The 18,947-nt window shown below is 42.3% G+C and overlaps 2 protein-coding genes across 2 annotated transcripts in view; both read right to left on the reverse strand.

Annotated features, from left to right (window-relative positions):
• On the reverse strand, window positions 1–854 carry LOC125785627 (uncharacterized). Its single transcript, XM_049469560.1, has 3 exons — window positions 621–854; window positions 355–519; window positions 1–227 (listed from the first exon to the last, which is right to left on the reverse strand). The coding sequence occupies exons 1-3, from the start codon at window positions 852–854 to the stop codon at window positions 24–26; spliced, it is 603 nt and encodes a 200-aa protein (XP_049325517.1). The 3' UTR covers window positions 1–23.
• Window positions 855–1,056: 202 nt separating this feature from the next.
• The window catches only part of LOC111190109 (uncharacterized), a 33,127-nt gene continuing 15,236 nt past the window's right edge, over window positions 1,057–18,947 (reverse strand). The window contains exons 10-26 of the mRNA XM_049469561.1: window positions 15,057–15,265; window positions 11,328–11,425; window positions 11,202–11,230; window positions 10,493–10,639; window positions 10,202–10,410; window positions 9,984–10,087; window positions 9,762–9,880; window positions 9,496–9,660; window positions 8,706–8,905; window positions 3,296–3,408; window positions 3,049–3,155; window positions 2,725–2,901; window positions 2,393–2,601; window positions 2,187–2,284; window positions 2,061–2,089; window positions 1,352–1,498; window positions 1,057–1,269 (exon numbers count right to left, since the gene is read on the reverse strand). Of these exons, the coding sequence (XP_049325518.1) occupies window positions 1,057–1,269; window positions 1,352–1,498; window positions 2,061–2,089; window positions 2,187–2,284; window positions 2,393–2,601; window positions 2,725–2,901; window positions 3,049–3,155; window positions 3,296–3,408; window positions 8,706–8,905; window positions 9,496–9,660; window positions 9,762–9,880; window positions 9,984–10,087; window positions 10,202–10,410; window positions 10,493–10,639; window positions 11,202–11,230; window positions 11,328–11,425; window positions 15,057–15,265 (2,373 nt within the window). The remainder of the gene's footprint in view (window positions 1,270–1,351; window positions 1,499–2,060; window positions 2,090–2,186; window positions 2,285–2,392; window positions 2,602–2,724; window positions 2,902–3,048; window positions 3,156–3,295; window positions 3,409–8,705; window positions 8,906–9,495; window positions 9,661–9,761; window positions 9,881–9,983; window positions 10,088–10,201; window positions 10,411–10,492; window positions 10,640–11,201; window positions 11,231–11,327; window positions 11,426–15,056; window positions 15,266–18,947) is intronic.

The raw sequence follows: 18,947 nt of genomic DNA on the forward strand, positions 1-18,947 counted from the left end.
ATTGCAATTTTGGAACCATAAACTTACATTACTCGGTAGTTGGTGCAGTTGGTGTGGTTGATGGCCACCGCTAGCATCTCAGCAGTGAAACTGGGAAGGATAGGGACTAGCTTGACATCAAACCAGTCTATCCAGTCAGAGGTCTCAAACTCTGGGAATTCTGTGCTGATGATCTGGAAGGTTCGATTCATCATCACATCTCTCACAGCAGGAATTATTTGGTCGACCTGCAGAGAAACCACGCAAGAGGCGGGAATTGAATCTCAAGCCAGTGTCTTTCCTCAAATCACAGATACCACCCCACTGCAAGTGTAGTTGTGTAGGGATTTTATACAGTTTGAGCCTGTCACTTACCTTACGATCAGTGAGGGCTGTGAGAAACTCATCCAGGTTCTCAAAAGCATCGCCATTGTCTAGTCGGTTGAACACTTGGTCGATTTGTCTTGTGCTGTTCAGTGCTCCAGAAGTCAGAGTGAGTTCAGCTGCTTGGCTAGGGGTCAGCAGATCCAAAGATTCGAACTGTAAAACACCAGAATGACCAGCCGTTACTACCCGTGCCTGATGGGCGACATCATACCCCCCAAAAAACGCACAACTGGTGCAAGTTTGATGTCACTTACGGTGGACAAATTTGCATATAGATCTGTGAGCTCTGTCAAGGTGGCATAGTTGAGGAACTCTCCAAAGTTCTTTTGTAACCAGTCTTTGCTGTCAGAAGCACTGGAAACACACCCAGGATCTACAGTGAATGCAAAAAGCAAAGGGATTGAAAACAGAACTTTGGAAAGAGATCTTGTTTTATTGCATTTTGTTGTCAAGGAGGGCAAAATGTCTCTTTGTACCTGAAAGGTCATCTCTTGAGAGGAAGGGATAGATGAAATAATTAAAGATGGCCCATTTCTGATGCTCTTTCATGAGTTGATCTTGCCCGCTAAATGCCTTCACCCTAAGTTGGATAAGAAGAGATCAGACCTTACTGTGGATTCTACGCTTTTTCTTAACAAACTGCATTACATAAATCCCTGCTGTGCTGTCCTAAAGTTCTGCTCTCCATACTTACACAACTTGGTAGGACCGACAGCTGAAGTTCTTAGAACTGAGACAGGAGAGGAAGTTTGTGGACACTGTTGACAAAAATGGTCTGAGCCTAATCTGGAACCACTTGTTGATGAAGGCAGCATCCGTAAGCTGTGCCTCACTGAAGTTGTTGAGTTTTACCTCACCGACGGCATCAAGAACATACGGTTGAGACAGACTGATGTTCAGAGTCTGTAAGAGAAAGTGGACGTTGGAATATACAATTCCAAACCAATGTTACAGTTTTGTTAAGCTGCCACTAAGTGTTACCTACCATTTCGGAGAAAGTGTCTAGGGCTTCATCCAGAGATGCTTCAAACTTTTGGAAGAAAAGCTTCCAAACTGTCGTGTTGTAGTCCAATTTGCTGGCGAGCTGACATGTCAGCACTGTGACAAGGTCACTGGAGGACAGAGCTTCATCCTAAAAAAAACAAACAAACATAATTACCGGTTCAAAAAAGTCCATTTTAAATGGTTACGTAAATGACAACATGCTGCATAAGGAGAGGATTGCCAAGAGGAATTTTGCAACGGGTTCTTAGAGGCCTTACTGATGAACAGATGTATTGAGAGATGCTGATGTTGCAGAGTTTTTCAGAGACATTTCCAAAAGAGGCTTGAGTCTGTGGTGGAAGACTGTGGAGGATAAAATTCTATTATATCACCTGTAATACTTCTCAGAGTTCTACAATTTTAATTCGTTATAAGCACAAAGACTTACCCGCCTACTTCTTGACAAAAATTATCTGCGAAAAGAAAGAAAATTCATCATAAAAATGATCATCAGCCTACTCAAATGTATGCTTGCAACACGTGATCTGGAAGTTTAGAATTATTAAGAAAGCACATGCTTTATCTCTTACCGTCTACAACTGTCTCCTTGCACTAAAGGAAAACAAGTGATGAGAAAGCATGTTAGCCAGTGGTAATAGTTTTCATGTACATTCATAAAACAATGCAGTTCCTTACAGAGGACTACTTACCACTCCTACGGGGAAGGGAGCCGTGCAATCTAGAGAAGACGAAGGGAAAATTTTGCGTTTATTCTACGGTAATGGGCAAGCTAAATCCACCATTGTGTGTTTTTGGAATTTGTGTCCCTTGCATACCTTGTGGCAAAGTTAGGCTCAGTAATTCTCTGCTCAATCTGAGTCCCTCTTCCAGGTCAAGTGGAAGAACTGCCAGACTCATGTCCATGCCCCTCAAACTGTGTAAAACAGAAAACATTCTGTTACCCCATTTTTATTCCCAATTCTATGAGCCAGTACATGTTCCATAAGTAATCCAAGTTAACTAAACAGAATCAGTCACTCACATTGCCTTATAGGAATCACAGCTGAGGTTTCTGGGGATCAGGTTAAGCCAGCTGGGTTGGAAACTGGCCAGAAGAACTACGAGATACTCTTGGAACCACAACTTAAACTGACTTGGCTGGAAGACGTCAAATTCGGGAGCCAGAGCAGTCAAAGTCAGGTTCAGGATCGTGTCTCTCACAGCTTCGTTTTCAATGAAGTCGATTTGTTTCTAGAAAAGAAGAAAATAACAGGTTTAAATCTACTGTAGAAATTTTATTGCTCCACTGTAATTTCCACAAAGTTTGCTTTGTTGGGTGATGCCACATGTACTTTTTACAGAAGAACAGCTTACCTCTTCTGTGATGTTGACAAACATCTCAAAGAACACATTCAGCTGCTCCTCTGCCGAAGATGACAGCATTCCGATCATCACTTCCTTCACCAATGTCTCATTCTCTAGAGCCCCACCAGATGGGTCCAGTATCAGTTGTGCTTTCTGTTCTGGAGAAAGGGAGTCGATGACTGCCACCTAAGAGAAATAAAAAAGGAATTGGCTGTGAATATGAGTCGTATTCCTGCAGTTCCCCTGCTGTGATTGGACCTAAAACAGAAATCTAAATTGATGGACAATAGCTCTACGAGTCTTGAACGTTAGAACAGGAAACGATAGTGTTACCCCAGAGATGTTCAGGTCTTTGAGGTCGGAGTAGTTTGCCATTTTCCAGAACTGACCCAAGTTGGTTTTCAGCCATTCTGCATCACCGTGGATATCCTTGCTGCAAACTGTTTGAACACAGAACAGCAGAAAAAGAAAACGGTACAGGTCCCGTCATATTATGAGGCCGCTGTATCTAAGAAACAATGACTGCAAAACATGCTGCAAACACATGCCTGGAAGCAGCTGTGTACGAAGGGGCATGTACCTGGTGTGTTGACCTCTGCAGCAGAATCCTTCAGGAAACTGACTAAAACCTCTGTTATTTCCTCCCTCCTGCTGGCAGTCATTTCAAAGAAGACGTGGCTCATTCCTGAAACACTGCAAGAAGAGAACATTATATCTGATAAGAAATTGACTTGGTATTTGCCAATGGCAACAGTTGATTTCTAGGCTGCAAGGGCAGTAAGTTGGACCGCAACGGAGAATTGCAGTTTTGCAACCATAAACTTACATTACTCGGTAGTTGGTGCAGTTGGTGTGGTTGATGGCCACCGCTAGCATCTCAGCAGTGAAACTGGGAAGGATAGGGACTAGCTTGACATCAAACCAGTCTATCCAGTCAGAGGTCTCAAACTCTGGGAATTCTGTGCTGATGATCTGGAAGGTTCGATTCATCATCACATCTCTCACAGCAGGAATTATTTGGTCGACCTGCAGAGAAACCACGCAAGAGGCCGGAATTGAATCTCAAGCCAGTGTCTTTCCTCAAATCACAGATACCACCCCACTGCAAGTGTAGTTGTGTAGGGATTTTATACAGTTTGAGCCTGTCACTTACCTTACGATCAGTGAGGGCTGTGAGAAACTCATCCAGGTTCCCGAAAGCATCGCCATTGTCTAGTCGGTTGAACACTTGGTCGATTTGACTTGTGCTGTTCAGTGCTCCAGAAGTCAGAGTGAGTTCAGCTGCTTGGCTAGGGGTCAGCAGATCCAAAGATTCGAACTGTAAAACGCCAGAAAGACCAGCCGTTACTACCCGTGCCTGATAGGCGACATCATACCCCCAAAAAACGCACAACTGGTGCAAGTTTGATGTCACTTACGGTGGACAAATTTGCATATACAGTTGTGGTCAAAAGTTTACATACACTTGTAAAAAAACATAATGTTATGGCTGTCTTGAGTTTTCAATAAGTTCTACAACTCTTATTTTTCTGTGATAGAGTGATCGGAACACATACATGTTTGTCACAAAAAACAGTCATAAAATTTGGTTCTTTCATAAATTTATTATGGGTCTGCTGAAAATGTCACCAAATCTGCTGGGTCAAAAATATACATACAGCAACAAAATTTGTCAATTTTGGTGATGTAGCGAGTTGTGTCAATCAAATTAGCTTCATGTCATGGCCTCTTCACTTCTTGTAAGTGATTCTGATTGACTACAGCTGTTGACTTCTCATGAGCCCATTTAAATAGGGCTCATTTGACCCAGTGATTAGACTCAGCTACAAAAGCTACAATGGGAAAGTCAAAGGAACTCAGTGTGGATCTGAAAAAGCGAATTATTGACTTGAACAAGTCAGGGAAGTCACTTGGAGCCATTTCAAAGCAGCTACAGGTCCCAAGAGCAACTGTGCAGACAATTATACGCAAGTATAAAGTGCATGGAACAGTTGTGTCACTGCCACGATCAGGAAGAAAACGCAAGCTATCACATGCTGCCGAGAGGAGATTGGTCAGGATGGTCAAGAGTCAACCAAGAATCACCAAGAAGCAGGTCTGCAAGGATTTGGAAGCTGATGGAACACAGGTGTCAGTCTCCACAGTCAAGCGTGTTTTACATCGCCATGGACTGAGAGGCTGCCGTGCAAGAAAGAAGCCCTTGCTCCAGAAAAGGCACCTTAAGACTCGGCTGAAGTTTGCTGCTGATCACATGGACAAAGATAAAACCTTCTGGAGGAAAGTTCTCTGGTCAGACGAAACAAAAATTGAGCTGTTTGGCCACAACACCCAGCAATATGTTTGGAGGAGAAAAGGTGAGGCCTTTAATCCCAGGAACACCATGCCTACTGTCAAGCATGGTGGTGGTAGTATTATGCTCTGGGGATGTTTTGCTGCCAGTGGAACTGGTTCTTTGCAGAAAGTAAATGGGATAATGAAGAAGGAGGATTACCTCCAAATTCTGCAGGAAAACTTAAAACCATCAGCCCGAAGGTTGGGTCTTGGGCGCAGTTGGGTGTTCCAACAAGACAATGACCCAAAACACACATCAAAAGTGGTAAAGGAATGGCTAAACCAGGCTAGAATTAAGGTTTTAGAATGGCCTTCCCAAAGTCCTGACTTAAACCCCATTGAGAACATGTGGACAGTGCTAAAGAAACGGGTTCATGCAAGAAAACCATCACATTTAGCTGAACTGCACCAATTCTGTCAAGAAGAGTGGTCAAACATTCGACCTGAAGCTTGCCAGGAGCTTGTGGATGGCTACCAAAAGCGCCTAGTTGCCGTGAAAATGGCCAAGGGACATGTAACCAAATACTAATGTTGCTGTATGTATATTTTTGACCCAGCAGATTTGGTGACATTTTCAGCAGACCCATAATAAATTTATGAAAGAACCAAATTTTATGACTGTTTTTTGTGACAAACATGTATGTGTTCCGATCACTCTATCACAGAAAAATAAGAGTTGTAGAACTTATTGAAAACTCAAGACAGCCATAACATTATGTTTTTTTACAAGTGTATGTAAACTTTTGACCACAACTGTAGATCTGTGAGCTCTGTCAAGGTGGCATAGTTGAGGAACTCTCCAAAGTTCTTTTGTAACCAGTCTTTGCTGTCAGAAGCACTGGAAACACACCCAGGATCTACAATGAAAGCAAAAAGCAAAGGGATTGAAAATAGAACTTTGTAAAGAGATCTTGTTTTATTGCATTTAGTTGTCAAGGAGGGCAAAATGTCTCTTTGTACCTGAAAGGTCATCTCTTGAGAGGAAGGGATAGATGAAATAATTAAAGACGGCCCATTTCTGATGCTCTTTCATGAGTTGATCTTGCCCGCTAAATGCCTTCACCCTAAGTTGGATAAGAAGAGTTCAGATCTTAGTGTGGATTCTATGCTTTTTCTTAACAAACTGCATTCCATAATTCCCTGCTGTGCTGTCCTAAAATTCTGCTCTCCATACTTACACAACTTGGTAGGACCGACAGCTGAAGTTCTTAGAACTGAGACAGGAGAGGAAGTTTGTGGACACTGTTGACAAAAATGGTCTGAGCCTAATCTGGAACCACTTGTTGATGAAGGCAGCATCCGTAAGCTGTGCCTCACTGAAGTTGTTGAGTTTTACCTCACTGACGGCATCAAGAACATACGGTTGAGACAGACTGATGTTCAGATTCTGTAAGAGAAAGTGGACGTTGGAATATACAATTCCAAACCAATGTTACAGTTTTGTTAAGCTGCCACTAAGTGTTACCTACCATTTCGGAGAAAGTGTCTAGGGCTTCATCCAGAGATGCTTCAAACTTTTGGAAGAAAAGCTTCCAAACTGTCGTGTTGTAGTCCAATTTGCTGGCGAGCTGACATGTCAGCACTGTGACAAGGTCACTGGAGGACAGAGCTTCATCCTAAAAAAACAAACAATCATAATTACCGGTTCAAAAAAGTCAATTTTAAATGGTTACGTAAATGACAACATGCTGCATAAGGAGAGGATTGCCAAGAGGCATTTTGCAACGGGTTCTTAGAGGCCTTACTGATGAACAGATGTATTGAGAGATGCTGATGTTGCAGAGTTTTTCAGAGACATTTCCAAAAGAGGCTTGAGTCTGTGGTGGAAGACTGTGGAGGATAAAATTCTATTATATCACCTGTAATACTTCTCAGAGTTCTACAATTTTAATTCGTTATAAGCACAAAGACTTACCCGCCTACTTCTTGACAAAAATTATCTGCGAAAAGAATGGAAATTCATCATAAAAATGATCATCAGCCTACTCAAATGTATGTTTGCAACACGTGATCTGGAAGTTTAGAATTATTAAGAAAGCACATGCTTTATCTCTTACCATCTACAACTGTCTCCTTGCACTAAAGGAAAACAAGTGATGAGAAAGCATGTTAGCCAGTGGTAATAGTTTTTTATGTTCATTCATAAAACAATGCAGTTCCTTACAGAGGACTACTTACCACTCCTACGGGGAAGGGAGCCGTGCAATCTAGAGAAGACGAAGGGAAAATTTTGCGTTTATTCTACGATAACGGGCAAGCTAAATCCACCATTGTGTGTTTTTGTAATTTGTGTCCCTTGCATACCTTGTGGCAAAGTTAGGCTCAGTAATTCTCTGCTCAATCTGAGTCCCTCTTCCAGGTCAAGTGGAAGAACTGCCAGACTCATGTCCATGCCCCTCAAACTGTGTAAAACAGAAAACATTCTGTTACCCCATTTTTATTCCCAATTCTATGAGCCAGTACATGTTCCATAAGTAATCCAAGTTAACTAAACAGAATCAGTCACTCACATTGCCTTATAGGAATCACAGCTGAGGTTTCTGGGGATCAGGTCAAGCCAGCTGGGTTGGAAACTGGCCAGAAGAACTACGAGATACTCTTGGAACCACAACTTAAACTGACTTGGCTGGAAGACGTCAAATTCGGGAGCCAGAGCAGTCAAAGTCAGGTTCAGGATCGTGTCTCTCACAGCTTCGTTTTCAATGAAGTCGATTTGTTTCTAGAAAAGAAGAAAATAACAGGTTTAAATCTACTGTAGAAATTGTATTGCTCCACTGCAATTTCCACAAAGTTTGCTTTGTTGGGTGATGCCACATGTACTTTTTACAGAAGAACAGCTTACCTCTTCGGTGATGTTGACAAACATCTCAAAGAACACATTCAGCTGCTCCTCTGCCGAAGATGACAGCATTCCGATCATCACTTCCTTCACCAATGTCTCATTCTCTAGAGCCCCACCAGATGGGTCCAGTATCAGTTGTGCTTTCTGTTCTGGAGAAAGGGAGTCGATGACTGCCACCTAAGAGAAATAAAAAAGGAATTGGCTGTGAATATGAGTCGTATTCCTGCAGTTTCCCTGCTGTGATTGGACCTAAAACAGAAATCTAAATTGATGGACAATAGCTCTACGAGTCTTGAACGTTAGAACAAGAAACGATAGTGTTACCCCAGAGATGTTCAGGTCTTTGAGGTCGGAGTAGTTTGCCATTTTCCAGAACTGACCCAAGTTGGTTTTCAGCCATTCTGCATCACCGTGGATATCCTTGCTGCAAACTGATTGAACACAGAACAGCAGAAAAAGAAAACGGTACAGGTCCCGTCATATTATGAGGCCGCTGTATCTGAGAAACAATGACTGCAAAACATGCTGCAAACACATGCCTGGAAGCAGCTGTGTACGAAGGGGCATGTACCTGGTGTGTTGACCTCTGCAGCAGAATCCTTCAGGAAACTGACTAAAACCTCTGTTATTTCCTCCCTCCTGCTGGCAGTCATTTCAAAGAAGACGTGGCTCATTCCTGAAACACTGCAAGAAGAGAACATTATATCTGATAAGAAATTGACTTGGTATTTGCCAATGGCAACAGTTGATTTCTAGGCTGCAAGGGCAGTAAGTTGGACAGCAACGGAGAATTGCAATTTTGGAACCATAAACTTACATTACTCGGTAGTTGGTGCAGTTGGTGTGGTTGATGGCCACTGCTAGCATCTCAGCAGTGAAACTGGGAAGGATAGGGACTAGCTTGACATCAAACCAGTCTATCCAGTCAGAGGTCTCAAACTCTGGGAATTCTGTGCTGATGATCTGGAAGGTTCGATTCATCATCACATCTCTCACAGCAGGAATTATTTGGTCGACCTGCAGAGAAACCACGCAAGAGGCCGGAATTGAATCTCAAGCCAGTGTCTTTCCTCAAATCACAGATACCACCCCACTGCAAGTGTAGTTGTGTACACTCTAAGAAATATAAGTACAGATTTGTACTTAAAAGAGTACAAAGCTTGTCGCTGGGGCTGTACCTTATATTAAGGTTCAAAAAAGTACCTTTCAGTGAAAGTACTTTTTTGTACCCATGGTTTTTGTGCCAGTATAGATTATAAAGATTATAAACATTGTCATCAACTAAAAATGGCTCAAAAACTTGATGATACAAAATTGTCTGGCTTTCAAATAAAAAATGTGCAATTTAAATATATACTGTTCATTAGTACAGTGATGCAGAATACTGAATGTACCTTTTGGCTGGTTAAATGGTACAAATCTGTACTTATTGCTGTTAGAAATGACTTTGTACTTCAGAGGGAACAAATCTGACCCTGTAAAGACCAATATTGTATCTTTGAGGGGACAATTATAAAGAATGTACCTTCGAGTACAAAAAAGTACTCATATCGTACCTCTGTTTTTTAGAGTGTAGGGATTTTATACAGTTTGAGCCTGTCACTTACCTTACGATCAGTGAGGGCTGTGAGAAACTCATCCAGGTTCCCGAAAGCATCGCCATTGTCTAGTCGGTTGAACACTTGGTCGATTTGACTTGTGCTGTTCAGTGCTCCAGAAGTCAGAGTGAGTTCAGCTGCTTGGCTAGGGGTCAGCAGATCCAAAGATTCGAACTGTAAAACGCCAGATAGACCAGCCGTTACTACCCGTGCCTGATGGGCGACATCATACCCCCCAAAAAACGCACAACTGGTGCAAGTTTGATGTCACTTACGGTGGACAAATTTGCATATAGATCTGTGAGCTCTGTCAAGGTGGCATAGTTGAGGAACTCTCCAAAGTTCTTTTGTAACCAGTCTTTGCTGTCAGAAGCACTGGAAACACACCCAGGATCTACAATGAATGCAAAAAGCAAAGGGATTGAAAACAGAACTTTGGAAAGAGATCTTGTTTTATTGCATTTTGTTGTCAAGGAGGGCAAAATGTCTCTTTGTACCTGAAAGGTCATCTCTTGAGAGGAAGGGATAGATGAAATAATTAAAGACGGCCCATTTCTGATGCTCTTTCATGAGTTGATCTTGCCCGCTAAATGCCTTCACCCTAAGTTGGATAAGAAGAGATCAGACCTTACTGTGGATTCTACGCTTTTTCTTAACAAACTGCATTACATAAATCCCTGCTGTGCTGTCCTAAAGTTCTGCTCTCCATACTTACACAACTTGGTAGGACCGACAGCTGAAGTTCTTAGAACTGAGACAGGAGAGGAAGTTTGTGGACACTGTTGACAAAAATGGTCTGAGCCTAATCTGGAACCACTTGTTGATGAAGGCAGCATCCGTAAGCTGTGCCTCACTGAAGTTGTTGAGTTTTACCTCACCGACGGCATCAAGAACATACGGTTGAGACAGACTGATGTTCAGAGTCTGTAAGAGAAAGTGGACGTTGGAATATACAATTCCAAACCAATGTTACAGTTTTGTTAAGCTGCCACTAAGTGTTACCTACCATTTCGGAGAAAGTGTCTAGGGCTTCATCCAGAGATGCTTCAAACTTTTGGAAGAAAAGCTTCCAAACTGTCGTGTTGTAGTCCAATTTGCTGGCGAGCTGACATGTCAGCACTGTGACAAGGTCACTGGAGGACAGAGCTTCATCCTAAAAAAAACAAACAAACATAATTACCGGTTCAAAAAAGTGAATTTTAAATGGTTACGTAAATGACAACATGCTGCATAAGGAGAGGATTGCCAAGAGGAATTTTGCAACGGGTTCTTAGAGGCCTTACTGATGAACAGATGTATTGAGAGATGCTGATGTTGCAGAGTTTTTCAGAGACATTTCCAAAAGAGGCTTGAGTCTGTGGTGGAAGACTGTGGAGGATAAAATTCTATTATATCACCTGTAATACTTCTCAGAGTTCTACAATTTTAATTCGTTATAAGCACAAAGACTTACCCGCCTACTTCTTGACAAAAATTATCTGCGAAAAGAAAGAAAATTCATCATAAAAATGATCATCAGCCTACTCAAATGTATGCTTGCAACACGTGATCTGGAAGTTTAGAATTATTAAGAAAGCACATGCTTTATCTCTTACCGTCTACAACTGTCTCCTTGCACTAAAGGAAAACAAGTGATGAGAAAGCATGTTAGCCAGTGGTAATAGTTTTCATGTACATTCATAAAACAATGCAGTTCCTTACAGAGGACTACTTACCACTCCTACGGGGAAGGGAGCCGTGCAATCTAGAGAAGACGAAGGGAAAATTTTGCGTTTATTCTACGGTAATGGGCAAGCTAAATCCACCATTGTGTGTTTTTGGAATTTGTGTCCCTTGCATACCTTGTGGCAAAGTTAGGCTCAGTAATTCTCTGCTCAATCTGAGTCCCTCTTCCAGGTCAAGTGGAAGAACTGCCAGACTCATGTCCATGCCCCTCAAACTGTGTAAAACAGAAAACATTCTGTTACCCCATTTTTATTCCCAATTCTATGAGCCAGTACATGTTCCATAAGTAATCCAAGTTAACTAAACAGAATCAGTCACTCACATTGCCTTATAGGAATCACAGCTGAGGTTTCTGGGGATCAGGTTAAGCCAGCTGGGTTGGAAACTGGCCAGAAGAACTACGAGATACTCTTGGAACCACAACTTAAACTGACTTGGCTGGAAGACGTCAAATTCGGGAGCCAGAGCAGTCAAAGTCAGGTTCAGGATCGTGTCTCTCACAGCTTCGTTTTCAATGAAGTCGATTTGTTTCTAGAAAAGAAGAAAATAACAGGTTTAAATCTACTGTAGAAATTGTATTGCTCCACTGTAATTTCCACAAAGTTTGCTTTGTTGGGTGATGCCACATGTACTTTTTACAGAAGAACAGCTTACCTCTTCTGTGATGTTGACAAACATCTCAAAGAACACATTCAGCTGCTCCTCTGCCGAAGATGACAGCATTCCGATCATCACTTCCTTCACCAATGTCTCATTCTCTAGAGCCCCACCAGATGGGTCCAGTATCAGTTGTGCTTTCTGTTCTGGAGAAAGGGAGTCGATGACTGCCACCTAAGAGAAATAAAAAAGGAATTGGCTGTGAATATGAGTCGTATTCCTGCAGTTCCCCTGCTGTGATTGGACCTAAAACAGAAATCTAAATTGATGGACAATAGCTCTACGAGTCTTGAACGTTAGAACAGGAAACGATAGTGTTACCCCAGAGATGTTCAGGTCTTTGAGGTCGGAGTAGTTTGCCATTTTCCAGAACTGACCCAAGTTGGTTTTCAGCCATTCTGCATCACCGTGGATATCCTTGCTGCAAACTGTTTGAACACAGAACAGCAGAAAAAGAAAACGGTACAGGTCCCGTCATATTATGAGGCCGCTGTATCTAAGAAACAATGACTGCAAAACATGCTGCAAACACATGCCTGGAAGCAGCTGTGTACGAAGGGGCATGTACCTGGTGTGTTGACCTCTGCAGCAGAATCCTTCAGGAAACTGACTAAAACCTCTGTTATTTCCTCCCTCCTGCTGGCAGTCATTTCAAAGAAGACGTGGCTCATTCCTGAAACACTGCAAGAAGAGAACATTATATCTGATAAGAAATTGACTTGGTATTTGCCAATGGCAACAGTTGATTTCTAGGCTGCAAGGGCAGTAAGTTGGACCGCAACGGAGAATTGCAGTTTTGCAACCATAAACTTACATTACTCGGTAGTTGGTGCAGTTGGTGTGGTTGATGGCCACCGCTAGCATCTCAGCAGTGAAACTGGGAAGGATAGGGACTAGCTTGACATCAAACCAGTCTATCCAGTCAGAGGTCTCAAACTCTGGGAATTCTGTGCTGATGATCTGGAAGGTTCGATTCATCATCACATCTCTCACAGCAGGAATTATTTGGTCGACCTGCAGAGAAACCACGCAAGAGGCCGGAATTGAATCTCAAGCCAGTGTCTTTCCTCAAATCACAGATACCACCCCACTGCAAGTGTAGTTGTGTAGGGATTTTATACAGTTTGAGCCTGTCACTTACCTTACGATCAGTGAGGGCTGTGAGAAACTCATCCAGGTTCCCAAAAGCATCGCCATTGTCTAGTCGGTTGAACACTTGGTCGATTTGTCTTGTGCTGTTCAGTGCTCCAGAAGTCAGAGTGAGTTCAGCTGCTTGGCTAGGGGTCAGCAGATCCAAAGATTCGAACTGTAAAACGCCAGAATGACCAGCCGTTACTACCCGTGCCTGATAGTCGACATCATACCCCCAAAAAACGCACAACTGGTGCAAGTTTGATGTCACTTACGGTGGACAAATTTGCATATAGATCTGTGAGCTCTGTCAAAGTGGCATAGTTGAGGAACTCTCCAAAGTTCTTTTGTAACCAGTCTTTGCTGTCAGAAGCACTGGAAACACACCCAGGATCTACAGTGAAAGCAAAAAGCAAAGGGATTGAAAATAGAACTTTGTAAAGAGATCTTGTTTTATTGCATTTTGTTGTCAAGGAGGGCAAAATGTCTCTTTGTACCTGAAAGGTCATCTCTTGAGAGGAAGGGATAGATGAAATAATTAAAGACGGCCCATTTCTGATGCTCTTTCATGAGTTGATCTTGCCCGCTAAATGCCTTCACCCTAAGTTGGATAAGAAGAGATCAGATCTTAGTGTGGATTCTATGCTTTTTCTTAACAAACTGCATTACATAAATCCCTGCTGTGCTGTCCTAAAGTTCTGCTCTCCATACTTACACAACTTGGTAGGACCGACAGCTGAAGTTCTTAGAACTGAGACAGGAGAGGAAGTTTGTGGACACTGTTGACAAAAATGGTCTGAGCCTAATCTGGAACCACTTGTTGATGAAGGCAGCATCCGTAAGCTGTGCCTCACTGAAGTTGTTGAGTTTTACCTCACCGACGGCATCAAGAACATACGGTTGAGACAGACTGATGTTCAGAGTCTGTAAGAGAAAGTGGACGTTGGAATATACAATTCCAAACCAATGTTACAGTTTTGTTAAGCTGCCACTAAGTGTTACCTACCATTTCGGAGAAAGTGTCTAGGGCTTCATCCAGAGATGCTTCAAACTTTTGGAAGAAAAGCTTCCAAACTGTCGTGTTGTAGTCCAATTTGCTGGCGAGCTGACATGTCAGCACTGTGACAAGGTCACTGGAGGACAGAGCTTCATCCTAAAAAAAACAAACAAACATAAATAAATAAATAAACCGGTTAAAAAAAGTGAATTTTAAATGGTTACGTAAATGACAACATGCTGCATAAGGAGAGGATTGCCAAGAGGAATTTTGCAACGGGTTCTTAGAGGCCTTACTGATGAACAGATGTATTGAGAGATGCTGATGTTGCAGAGTTTTTCAGAGACATTTCCAAAAGAGGCTTGAGTCTGTGGTGGAAGACTGTGGAGGATAAAATTCTATTATATCACCTGTAATACTTCTCAGAGTTCTACAATTTTAATTCGTTATAAGCACAAAGACTTACCCGCCTACTTCTTGACAAAAATTATCTGCGAAAAGAAAGAAAATTCATCATAAAAATGATCATCAGCCTACTCAAATGTATGCTTGCAACACGTGATCTGGAAGTTTAGAATTATTAAGAAAGCACATGCTTTATCTCTTACCGTCTACAACTGTCTCCTTGCACTAAAGGAAAACAAGTGATGAGAAAGCATGTTAGCCAGTGGTAATAGTTTTCATGTACATTCATAAAACAATGCAGTTCCTTACAGAGGACTACTTACCACTCCTACGGGGAAGGGAGCCGTGCAATCTAGAGAAGAAGAAGGGAAAATTTTGCGTTTATTCTACGGTAATGGGCAAGCTAAATCCACCATTATGTGTTTTTGGAATTTGTGTCCCTTGCATACCTTGTGGCAAAGTTAGGCTCAGTAATTCTCTGCTCAATCTGAGTCCCTCTTCCAGGTCAAGTGGAAGAACTGCCAGACTCATGTCCATGCCCCTCAAACTGTGTAAAACAGAAAACATTCTGTTACCCCATTTTTATTCCCAATTCTATGAGCCAGTACATGTTCCATAAGTAATCCAAGTTAACTAAACAGAATCAGTCACTCACATTGCCTTATAGGAATCACAGCTGAGGTTTCTGGGGATCAGGTCAAGCCAGCTGGGTTGGAAACTGGCCAGAAGAACTACGAGATACTCTTGGAACCACAACTTAAACTGACTTGGCTGGAAGACGTCAAATTCGGGAGCCAGAGCAGTCAAAGTCAGGTTCAGGATCGTGTCTCTCACAGCTTCGTTTTCAATGAAGTCGATTTGTTTCTAGAAAAGAAGAAAATAACAGGTTTAAATCTACTGTAGAAATTGTATTGCTCCACTGTAATTTCCACAAAGTTTGCTTTGTTGGGTGATGCCACATGTACTTTTTACAGAAGAACAGCTTACCTCTTCGGTGATGTTGACAAACATCTCAAAGAACACATTCAGCTGCTCCTCTGCCGAAGATGACAGCATTCCGATCATCACTTCCTTCACCAATGTCTCATTCTCTAGAGCCCCACCAGATGGGTCCAGTATCAGTTGTGCTTTCTGTTCTGGAGAAAGGGAGTCGATGACTGCCACCTAAGAGAAATAAAAAAGGAATTGGCTGTGAATATGAGTCGTATTCCTGCAGTTCCCCTGCTGTGATTGGACCTAAAACAGAAATCTAAATTGATGGACAATAGCTCTACGAGTCTTGAACGTTAGAACAGGAAACGATAGTGTTACCCCAGAGATGTTCAGGTCTTTGAGGTCGGAGTAGTTTGCCATTTTCCAGAACTGACCCAAGTTGGTTTTCAGCCATTCTGCATCACCGTGGATATCCTTGCTGCAAACTGTTTGAACACAGAACAGCAGAAAAAGAAAACGGTACAGGTCCCGTCATATTATGAGGCCGCTGTATCTAAGAAACAATGACTGCAAAACATGCTGCAAACACATGCCTGGAAGCAGCTGTGTACGAAGGGGCATGTACCTGGTGTGTTGACCTCTGCAGCAGAATCCTTCAGGAAACTGACTAAAACCTCTGTTATTTCCTCCCTCCTGCTGGCAGTCATTTCAAAGAAGACGTGGCTCATTCCTGAAACACTGCAAGAAGAGAACATTATATCTGATAAGAAATTGACTTGGTATTTGCCAATGGCAACAGTTGATTTCTAGGCTGCAAGGGCAGTAAGTTGGACCGCAACGGAGAATTGCAGTTTTGCAACCATAAACTTACATTACTCGGTAGTTGGTGCAGTTGGTGTGGTTGATGGCCACCGCTAGCATCTCAGCAGTGAAACTGGGAAGGATAGGGACTAGCTTGACATCAAACCAGTCTATCCAGTCAGAGGTCTCAAACTCTGGGAATTCTGTGCTGATGATCTGGAAGGTTCGATTCATCATCACATCTCTCACAGCAGGAATTATTTGGTCGACCTGCAGAGAAACCACGCAAGAGGCCGGAATTGAATCTCAAGCCAGTGTCTTTCCTCAAATCACAGATACCACCCCACTGCAAGTGTAGTTGTGTAGGGATTTTATACAGTTTGAGCCTGTCACTTACCTTACGATCAGTGAGGGCTGTGAGAAACTCATCCAGGTTCCCGAAAGCATCGCCATTGTCTAGTCGGTTGAACACTTGGTCGATTTGACTTGTGCTGTTCAGTGCTCCAGAAGTCAGAGTGAGTTCAGCTGCTTGGCTAGGGGTCAGCAGATCCAAAGATTCGAACTGTAAAACGCCAGAAAGACCAGCCGTTACTACCCGTGCCTGATGGGCGACATCATACCCCCCAAAAAACGCACAACTGGTGCAAGTTTGATGTCACTTACGGTGGACAAATTTGCATATAGATCTGTGAGCTCTGTCAAGGTGGCATAGTTGAGGAACTCTCCAAAGTTCTTTTGTAACCAGTCTTTGCTGTCAGAAGCACTGGAAACACACCCAAAATCTACAATGAATGCAAAAAGCAAAGGGATTGAAAACAGAACTTTGGAAAGAGATCTTGTTTTATTGCATTTTGTTGTCAAGGAGGGCAAAATGTCTCTTTGTACCTGAAAGGTCATCTCTTGAGAGGAAGGGATAGATGAAATAATTAAAGACGGCCCATTTCTGATGCTCTTTCATGAGTTGATCTTGCCCGCTAAATGCCTTCACCCTAAGTTGGATAAGAAGAGATCAGATCTTAGTGTGGATTCTATGCTTTTTCTTAACAAACTGCATTACATAAATCCCTGCTGTGCTGTCCTAAAGTTCTGCTCTCCATACTTACACAACTTGGTAGGACCGACAGCTGAAGTTCTTAGAACTGAGACAGGAGAGGAAGTTTGTGGACACTGTTGACAAAAATGGTCTGAGCCTAATCTGGAACCACTTGTTGATGAAGGCAGCATCCGTAAGCTGTGCCTCACTGAAGTTGTTGAGTTTTACCTCACCGACGGCATCAAGAACATACGGTTGAGACAGACTGATGTTCAGAGTCTGTAAGAGAAAGTGGACGTTGGAATATACAATTCCAAACCAATGTTACAGTTTTGTTAAGCTGCCACTAAGTGTTACCTACCATTTCGGAGAAAGTGTCTAGGGCTTCATCCAGAGATGCTTCAAACTTTTGGAAGAAAAGCTTCCAAACTGTCGTGTTGTAGTCCAATTTGCTGGCGAGCTGACATGTCAGCACTGTGACAAGGTCACTGGAGGACAGAGCTTCATCCTAAAAAAAACAAACAAACATAATTACCGGTTCAAAAAAGTGAATTTTAAATGGTTACGTAAATGACAACATGCTGCATAAGGAGAGGATTGCCAAGAGGAATTTTGCAACGGGTTCTTAGAGGCCTTACTGATGAACAGATGTATTGAGAGATGCTGATGTTGCAGAGTTTTTCAGAGACATTTCCAAAAGAGGCTTGAGTCTGTGGTGGAAGACTGTGGAGGATAAAATTCTATTATATCACCTGTAATACTTCTCAGAGTTCTACAATTTTAATTCGTTATAAGCACAAAGACTTACCCGCCTACTTCTTGACAAAAATTATCTGCGAAAAGAAAGAAAATTCATCATAAAAATGATCATCAGCCTACTCAAATGTATGCTTGCAACACGTGATCTGGAAGTTTAGAATTATTAAGAAAGCACATGCTTTATCTCTTACCGTCTACAACTGTCTCCTTGCACTAAAGGAAAACAAGTGATGAGAAAGCATGTTAGCCAGTGGTAATAGTTTTCATGTACATTCATAAAACAATGCAGTTCCTTACAGAGGACTACTTACCACTCCTACGGGGAAGGGAGCCGTGCAATCTAGAGAAGACGAAGGGAAAATTTTGCGTTTATTCTACGGTAATGGGCAAGCTAAATCCACCATTGTGTGTTTTTGGAATTTGTGTCCCTTGCATACCTTGTGGCAAAGTTAGGCTCAGTAATTCTCTGCTCAATCTGAGTCCCTCTTCCAGGTCAAGTGGAAGAACTGCCAGACTCATGTCCATGCCCCTCAAACTGTGTAAAACAGAAAACATTCTGTTACCCCATTTTTATTCCCAATTCTATGAGCCAGTACATGTTCCATAAGTAATCCAAGTTAACTAAACAGAATTAGTCACTCACATTGCCTTATAGGAATCACAGCTGAGGTTTCTGGGGATCAGGTTAAGCCAGCTGGGTTGGAAACTGGCCAGAAGAACTACGAGATACTCTTGGAACCACAACTTAAACTGACTTGGCTGGAAGACGTCAAATTCGGGAGCCAGAGCAGTCAAAGTCAGGTTCAGGATCGTGTCTCTCACAGCTTCGTTTTCAATGAAGTCGATTTGTTTCTAGAAAAGAAGAAAATAACAGGTTTAAATCTACTGTAGAAATTGTATTGCTCCACTGTAATTTCCACAAAGTTTGCTTTGTTGGGTGATGCCACATGTACTTTTTACAGAAGAACAGCTTACCTCTTCGGTGATGTTGACAAACATCTCAAAGAACACATTCAGCTG

The sequence above is a fragment of the Astyanax mexicanus genome, chromosome 21 (assembly GCF_023375975.1).
Source record: "Astyanax mexicanus isolate ESR-SI-001 chromosome 21, AstMex3_surface, whole genome shotgun sequence".
In the NCBI taxonomy this organism is placed as follows: Eukaryota; Metazoa; Chordata; class Actinopteri; order Characiformes; family Acestrorhamphidae; genus Astyanax; species Astyanax mexicanus.

Bases quoted from the DNA above. Each gene is read 5' to 3' on its own strand.
- LOC125785627 (XM_049469560.1), bottom strand. From the start codon at position 854: ATGACCTTTCAGGTACAAAGAGACATTTTGCCCTCCTTGACAACAAAA. The intron at 520-620 runs GTAAGTGACATC...GGTGTTTTACAG, and splicing joins TATATGCAAATTTGTCCACC to TTCGAATCTTTGGATCTGCT. The intron at 228-354 runs GTAAGTGACAGG...GTTTCTCTGCAG, and splicing joins CAGCCCTCACTGATCGTAAG to GTCGACCAAATAATTCCTGC.